This window comes from Hibiscus syriacus, unplaced genomic scaffold, assembly GCF_006381635.1.
Source record: "Hibiscus syriacus cultivar Baekdansim isolate YM2019G1 unplaced genomic scaffold, ASM638163v2 tig00005929_pilon, whole genome shotgun sequence".
In the NCBI taxonomy this organism is placed as follows: Eukaryota; Viridiplantae; Streptophyta; class Magnoliopsida; order Malvales; family Malvaceae; genus Hibiscus; species Hibiscus syriacus.
In genome coordinates, this window is record NW_024062071.1 from 1055664 (window position 1) to 1064460 (window position 8797).

An 8797-nucleotide genomic window follows, 5' to 3' on the forward strand; every position below is an offset into this window, starting at 1 on the left:
CCGGCCTGGTCTCATATCGTTGATATGCTTATATTGTTCTAGGAAAGACTTGGCTAAGTCTTTCCATGTCTTGATGTGAGTTTGGCTGAGCTGATTATACCAGCGGATAGCTGAACCGGATAGGCTCTCCTGAAAGCAGTGGATCAGGAGTTGATCATTCCCTCCAAATCCTGTCATCCATCGAACTTCTCAAACTCAGGAGCTTTAAACTTTGGTGGAAGCACCAAATCTGGAACCAGGCTTAGCTCCCTTGCGTCCACTCCATAATAATCATGGTCCCCTTGGACTATCTTCATTCGATCTTCTATCATCCTGATCTTCTCTTCCATCTTTTTCGCTTTGTCATCTTCATTAAAATCCGGGATACTGTAATTATCCGGATGATTATCAGGATTAGTTTTGGAAGTTTGCACCTTTACAGTAGATGGTTACCCTTTCGAAGGGACTTCCCCCTTCTGCACTAACTTGCTGTAAACATGATAACTTGGCCACTATTTGGTCGACCAAGGATTCCTGGTTTTTCTTGATGGATTCCAGAGTGCTCTGACTGTTTTGAGCCATCTTATCTTCCAGTTCTTTTTGTAGTCTTGCCATGTTCTCATCGAGTTTTTCCATTCTGGCCTCCATTTGTCTTTTCTTTGCTCGGTATTATGCGGATGATGTGTATTTAATGTCTGTAGTGGTAGACTTGGTGTTTTTTCTTTCGCTTTCTAAGATATGTTCTGTTTGTTAATACGAATGTAAAAACATGGAAAATATAGAAATAAACATGAGATATAGAATGCAAAATATGCAATGCATGATGTATGCAGCTTAGAGGCACTGATCCAGAAAAAGTGTTCATTATTATAAATAATTTTTATTCAGACAAAAATATCTTATCTTGTAAGAGACATAAAAACAATCAAAGGTACACTCGGATTAAATCCTCTAAACCCCGAATAGCTTCTAGTAGATTGACAAGTCTTCTGCCTTCATCCGTTACTGGTTGAATACCTTGTCGAACCACTCCGGCTTCCCTTGCCAGGCCATGAAGATGACGGGCTGCCTTCTGTACTTGATCTAGGAAGTCTCGGATGGCTGCGTCTCTGGCCAGTGTACTTTTGAAAGGCTGACTTTTGGTGTGCTTAACGTAGACTCGCCCTAGTTTGATGTTTTCACAGTGTAGCAGTGTGGTGTATTCTTCGATAGTAGGTACCATGTCCTCCCAGTTAAAAGTAAAACAACTGTATCCCGTGTTTCAGAATTGGACAATGGCTCTAATCAAGGGCTCATCAATCCTAACGTGAAGTAAAAGTGCAATGTCACCGTACCGTTGGCTGAACTTCTGTTTCCGATCATTCTTCTAACTGTCCCAGATATCTCGAAGCTCTTGCACATTATTCTATTTTAGGCTGATAGATGCGTAGCTAACCAGCTCTGACACATAGCTTTCTTGAAGGTTGTCTCCCTTTTCTTTCTGAGTCTTCTCGGACCATAGTCGTACCTCGGGGTTCTTAGTCTCTTGTATTACAACACCTTTGTCCATTAATTCAGATTATTTTGTGTAATAAACACCTTTTCAGGGATCAGTAACCTCTTGTTATGATGCAAAATGCTCTAAAACAAACACAAACAGGGATCAGTAACCTCTTGTTATGATGCAAAATGCTCTAAAACAAACACAAAGGCAAAAAGGTTAGTAAAATAATATAAAAAAAACATAAAAACAACAAAAAAATGTCATAGGTTTCAGAATATGGTTTCGGGGTAGGCATAGTCTCCCGGGTTAGGTTCTAAAAAACGGTACCCGAGTTCTCCTTGCCGGTGCCCCATTGGGCTTGCCAGACCCTTAGTCCTAAACCCATCACAGGCTTATGTGGACTAAGTTAAACTCGGGAGGATACATTCCCTTATGCCCATACGGAGAATAAATTCTCACGAAGGCATAAGGTATATGAATCCCGAAGGTTACTTGCTAGGCCCATACGGAGAATAAATTCACACGAAGGCGTCGCTTTCACCCCCACTTAAATAGGGTTTGGAGCTCGGGTATAGAGCCTTTAGATGAAAAAGTTTAGAAAGCTGAAATCATTAGAAAACAGTCAGTACAACTATTTACTCGAAAATGTAATTAAAAGTAAGTAATAAGGATCGAAAAATTACCTTAAAATTCAAACTTACCCTTTTCGTTAAAAAGACAACTGAAAATTACCTTAGCCTGACTCACTTACCTGTCCCCAACGGAGTCGCCAAGCTGTCGTAACCGTCTTTCGGTTGGGCCCCGGAATTGGGCTTCGACTTGAAAAATGTGATTGGAGTCGCCACCGATTATTTATTTAAAAAATAAATAGGTTAATCGGATACCTTATATCTTACCTGATCTGCGTCTTACCAAAGATATGTCGGATTCGGGAGTCGATTACGGTCAAGGAAGGATTAGCACCCTTGAACCGCCCTTTCGGTACTACGTAATTTGCCGGTTGTCTTAAATTAAGAAAATTGTAATTTAAAATTAAAAGGTAAAAATATGATCACAATTACTTACCTTAGATAGTTTTAAAGGTGTGGCCTTAAAAAGGTCAAAAAACCATGTTAGATAAAAAGGTAATAGATAAAAAGGTAAGAAATAAATAAATTAATTAAATTAAAATAAAGAGAAAACAAATTAAATAAAAGATAAGATAAAGAAAACAAAGATAAAATAGTAAGTAAAATAAATATAAAAAATAAAGAAAAAGAAGAAAAAAATATAGAAATAAAACAAATAAATAAAAAAAGTAAAAATAATATATATATATATATATAATAAAAAAATAAAAAAAGTAAATATATATATATAAATTAATAAAACTGATAATAAAAATAATATATTTATATATATAATCTAAAATAAAAATAAAAATATATACTAAAGTAAAAAAGAAAATACATAAAATGTAAAAAAAATATTACATGAAAAAAAAATAACAAAACAATTAAATAAAATGAGTAACAAGGGAAATGTGCTTATAAATAAAGTTAAATAAATAAAATAATAATAATTAAAACGTAAATGTAAGAGACCAAATCAAAAGTAAAAAAGATACTACCTTTTATTTATTTTTCGAATCGTTTACAATAGCTTTGCCTTTGTATCTTCTCGTGCTTTCCTCTATGTTTTGTGTGTAAATCGTGTCTTACAATGGTGAGTTACAATGGCTATTTATAGTGCTTGTGGATCTTATCTTTAGGAGTTTAAATCATAAAATTCTATCCTATTTTTTGAATCCTAGCAAAATTCTATCATATCTTTAGGAGTTTGAATCCTAAAATTCTATTCTATTTTTAGGAGTTTGAATCCTAGTGGGACGAAAAATGTGTGTTGACACATATGTCTTTTTATTTTTATATTGTCGAAGTGTTATGAGGGAAGATAACATCCCGTAAAATAAAAATATTAAAAAAATAAGGGTAAAATACACAAATGATTCTCCAACTATAGGGTATTACTTTATTAAGTCATTCGATTATTAAAAGTTATAAAATGATTATCTGGCTATATAATGGTGTTTTGTTAAATACTTTGACTATTAAAAATTACAAAATGGTCACTCGGCTATTCATTATGTTCCAAATTCTCCATTTTCTGTTAAAAAAATGGCAGTCGTCTAAGCTGGACGTTAATATGATTAATGAGATATGATAGTCATAGGAGATTCTGAGATCAAATTTTATCATATCACAGTTAACAAGTTAACGTTAAGCTTAGAATACCATTACTTTTTTAACAGAAAAAGGAAGAGTTTGTCGGGTGACCATCTTGTAACTTTTAATAGTCGAATGACTCAACAAAATAGTACTCTATAGTCAAAGGATCATTTTGTAACTTTTAATAATAGATGAACTCACTAAAGCAACACTCTATAATCGGGGTACGATTTTTGTATTTCACCCTAAAAATAAATAAACAAAATTACATATAAATAAGAGAAAAATATTATAAGATCAAAACTACAATGGTTTGTGCTTATATTACACTATATCTTTCCTAATAAAATTTTTATATTCGATCAAAAGTTAATAGAAAAAAAAATACAGTCTTATACAGATTAAGCGTACAACAAAAATTGTATTATAGATCATATTTAAATAAAATTTAAATGGTTGACCATTGTTCCCATATGTAATGGGGTAAGGGGGAGATAAGATAGTAGGCTGCCCCCAACACCAGGTTGAGAGCAGCTTCCGTAGGAGACATCCGAATTAAATCATAAACTTTAATACAAAATGTATTTAATCGTATAAATGATAGTAGGTTTTTAAGGTACGACGACAAATAATACATATCTATACAAATACAATAAAGTCGTGTATATCGATAAGATGGAGTATAGGATTTAGTGCTAGCCATCACTTAATTTCATTAATAGACGAGGATTACTAGTACAAACAATAATAGTAGTAGTGATAATGTAATATTACGTTGATTAAAGTTGGACGCTTGATCTCACTGTTTCAGTTCCCTTCTCTTTACCATGACATTGAGACCGCCGGCCATATGGCCGGTCAAGAGAGGAACAAAAACGGGCTGATCCCCGTTCACCGGTCTGATCTGGAACCGTTTCAGAATTGAAGCCGCCACGTACTTCATCTGAATGAACGCCATTTCTTTCCCAAGGCAAACCCTTGGACCGGCCTGAAAAACCGGGAACTTGAAAGGGCTGACCGGATTTAAAAACCCGTTTTCGGCACTCGGTTCTTGGAACCACCGGTCCGGTTTAAACTCGAACCTGTCGTCCCCCCACAACGCCTTCATCCTCCCCATTCCGTAGGGGAAATACGTTACCCTGTCTCCTTTCCCGACGAGAGTCCCGTCGGGCAAAACGTCGTCGTTTAAGGCGTGCTTGGAGTCCCATGCAACCGGAGGGTAAAGCCGCATCGACTCGCAGATGCAGGCCTTGACGCAGTTCATTTCCTTTAACGTTTCGAAATCGAATCCGTTTCCTCCATTACTGTTAACCATCGATTCCACTTCTTTTACCATCATTTTCTCGGCGTTTTGATGCTTCGAGAGGAGCCAGAACAGCCACGTCATGGCGGAGGAAGTGGTGTCTCTTCCGGCGATTATGAAGCTAATCACCATATCCCTCACGACTTCCTCTTCGTGGCCAGCGGATAACAGCCTCGTCAGGAGGTCTTCACCGCCGACAACGGCGCCGCTTTTGGTTTTAGCTTCTTCGAGTGCCTTCTTTTTGTTCCGAATGATCTCCAAAACACAGCCGTGAACGAGCTCGATCGCTTCCTTGAGTTTCTTTTCCGATCCGACGTTAAGTGCTCTCTTTAATTTCCACACCACGAACATGGGCGCCATTCCCCGCATGGCGGATACCTCCGACGCCGTATCGAACGCCGTAACGAGCGGCGGCACCGGTTTCGAAAGATCCAAGCAACAAGGGTCGTAACCCAATGATACTTTACACACACTGTCGAAAGCGAATCTTCTAAACACGTCCTGCAAATCAAGAACTTCCTCCGTTTCCATCGCCGATTCAAGCAACGGTACGAGCCGACCGTCGACTTCTTCCCGGAGCGTTTTCACGAGGAATTCTCTCAAAGACTTAGTGCTAAACTCATGGCTGGCGAGCTTCCTTTGAGTGCTCCACAGCTCCCCATCTACGTTAAATATCCCACAGCCGAGAAGATCGCCGAGGATTTCAGTAAAAGGCTTCCCTTTGGGGAAATTCTTGAAGTTGGTCTTGAGTATGTGTTCGACATTATCCGGGTTAGCAGTGACGACCGTACGCCGTGCACCGAGCCGCCTCACTACGACGGTCTGGCGAGGCGACTCCGACAAAAGATCGGTGTACCAATCCAACAGACGGCGGCGGTTCTTGTAAAAAGAGATTAAACAGCCGAGAACCGGATAAGAAGGAGGCCCCCCATTGGAAGCTAAAACCGAGTTCTTGGCCATAAAAGACTGCAGAAATCCTTGCATGAAAGACGAAATGAAATTGCAGGACAAGAAAAACCCAATCACAAATCCCAACAAGAAACTGACAACCATGACTACAAATTATACAAGCAAGAACAAACAAATCTATATACTTGTTTTTGTTGAGAAGATGAAATGATCGCTACAAGTAGCTTAGGGCTGATTTCTGGGGGGTGGCAACATGTAGCGTTATTTATATAGATATTGAAGAGTGGAGACCGACCAGAAAAGCAACACTTAGTTAATTAGGGTTTAGGGTTTGGGACGAATAGGGACAAATGGTCGCACGCATCACGTGGTTTGTTTTCGGAGATCACGTCGACTTGATATGTAGATAGAAGAAGCATCTACTTTATGTAACATTGAGCAAAGGTTGTTATGATGGGATAAAATAATTGAAATATTATTTAAATTATTTGTTATTCAAATTATTGTGGTACTGAAGAAATAGAAATTTCTTATTTTCTTGAAACTTATCCACTCGCGGTAGGTAACTGAGATTTTTTTCTAATTAGATTTTGTAAATATTTATTATGAGGTCGACCCCTAATTCAGTTTACTCTATTAAATTTGTAATTAAATTTGCGTTACCAGTTAATTTAAATATTAACTCAATTAAAAAATTATTAAAATTTAAACAAAAACTACCGTGCATTTATCCTAGATTTATATAAAAAATCACTAAAAATTCATTACTTTAAAGTGTAGTAAATGTTAGGGTAAACTATTTAATATCTTTTTCGTTCTCGTTTTATATTTTAATCATCTAACTATTTATTTAATAAAATCATGTCTAATGTTATATTTTATTTCTATTTCGATCACCGTTTGTTAACTCATCATCAAAATCTAATGAATATATATAATGACATAAAATTGTATAATAAAAGTCTTAATCCTAAAACTTGTACTACATTTAAATAAATAGGTTATAGTTTAAATTAATTCACTAAATTTAATTACATAATTTTTAAATTTTACATTTTCCTTCACAGTTTCTCAATGCAAGAAAAGGTAGATAGATCATACTACACCGACGAGATAATACTGCCCGATGGTGGCTTGGAAATAAGGGAAATCGTAATATTGTGACATGTCTTTATCTTCATTAAATTTCAACAGAAATATAATAATCGATGATTAAAATATAATTAAAATGTAATATTAGATATAGATTAAAATATAAATAAAATGTAATATTAGATATAGTTTTATTAAAATAAACAGTTAAGTGACTTAAACATATATGTTATTTATCTAAAAACTATTATGGGTTTATTTACTTATTTAATACTTTTACCTACAAAATCTAAAAAAAAAGTAATTAAAATTCAACATTTGATTATTGAATTTGTATACAGATATTTTACTGCTCTAACAATAATTATTCATTCATTTTTTATTATATAGAATTAACTAATTTTATTCAAAATATGAAATATTACAACACAATCGTAAATTAAGTACATAATTAGGAAAAAAATATATAATCATTGAAACAAAACTAGCAATTTAAGATCACATAAAGACCATACAATAAAAGATTAAATCTAAACAATAAACTCGAACAAATATAGATACAATCGTATGGACAAACGAACCATAAAAGGGGTCAAGCTACTGAAAGACCAATCGTAAATCAGTCTCGAACGAAATGAAAAGTTATACACGAACGCAAATCGGGTTGTAGCGAAGATCAACAATATATCAAATAAGTGACATCTTGATCAGTTGTAACGATGTCAAATCAATCTTTAGAAAAAAGATAAATAAATAAGTGACCAAAAACCGAAAAATATGCCAAAAAATCATAAGAAATAGAGATGAAAAAAAAAAGAGATGAGTGACACATATTCATAATCTTTTACCTAAAATATTTTAGTCCTAAACATCAAAGAAACAAACTTTTACTATTTTACATGTTTTTAAAAAAAAAAAATTATTTTGGTCGACAAACATATCTGCATACCACAGCCAGATAGTTTTGTCGCTTTTGACATTTAATAAACATGTTTTGTTCTCAAAATCACGCCGAAATTCCCTTTTGTGAATTATTTAATCATTTTTCATTAAAAATAAATTCTATAGCATGACTAGTGTGGAAAACCTAAACCTTTATAAGATAGATATATATAACATTGTTATACATAGATTTATTTAATTAAATTAATATCATAAATTAATTAAAATATTAATAAATAATTTAAAAATATTTTTCAAATATACTTTTATAAAATAATATATTCACTAAATGCATCACGGCAACAAATCAAATTATCAATTACTACCTCCGATTTCAATATAAAAATATGGGTAACTATAAATTCCATCACTTAAATCTACTATTTCTCCTATTTTGATCGTTGAACTTTAAAAGTTTCTAATTTCCTCGCTGAACTTAATACATCGATTTTTTTGTCATGTTCACTAAATTTTACTCTCTTTTCTATTTTAGTCACTTTATCGACGTTAAAAACTACATCGTTTTAAAAAATAAAATTTTTAATATAACAACCCAATTTAACGATGCTAACTGTTTAACATACGAGTGACCAAAAAATCCATTGTATTAAATTCAATGAAAAAATTGAAAAAAAATTAAAGTACAATTAATGATGGGAGAGAGAATGAAATTCAACTACTAAATTTGTAATTTATCCTAAAATTATTAATAAACAATATGTTGAGTTCCCTTAAAAATACAATAATATAAATATAAAACCCGTGAAGAAAATATGTTTCACCAAAATCTAAAGTAAAGACGAGATTTTGAGTGGTCGGATATTTCTAATGTAATGTAGAATTAGTCTACACGTGCTGACTTATGAGGCGAAGATTTCAAAG

General features: G+C 34.0%; 1 protein-coding gene across 1 annotated transcript; it reads right to left on the reverse strand.

The window, feature by feature from the left end:
- Window positions 1–4427: 4427 nt before the first annotated feature.
- LOC120200230 (cytochrome P450 94B3-like) lies at window positions 4428–6086 on the reverse strand. The gene has a single exon (XM_039201129.1). It carries the CDS (start codon window positions 6023–6025, stop codon window positions 4469–4471), a length of 1557 nt encoding a protein of 518 aa, XP_039057060.1. The 5' UTR covers window positions 6026–6086; the 3' UTR covers window positions 4428–4468.
- Between the last annotated feature and the right edge of the window lie 2711 nt (window positions 6087–8797).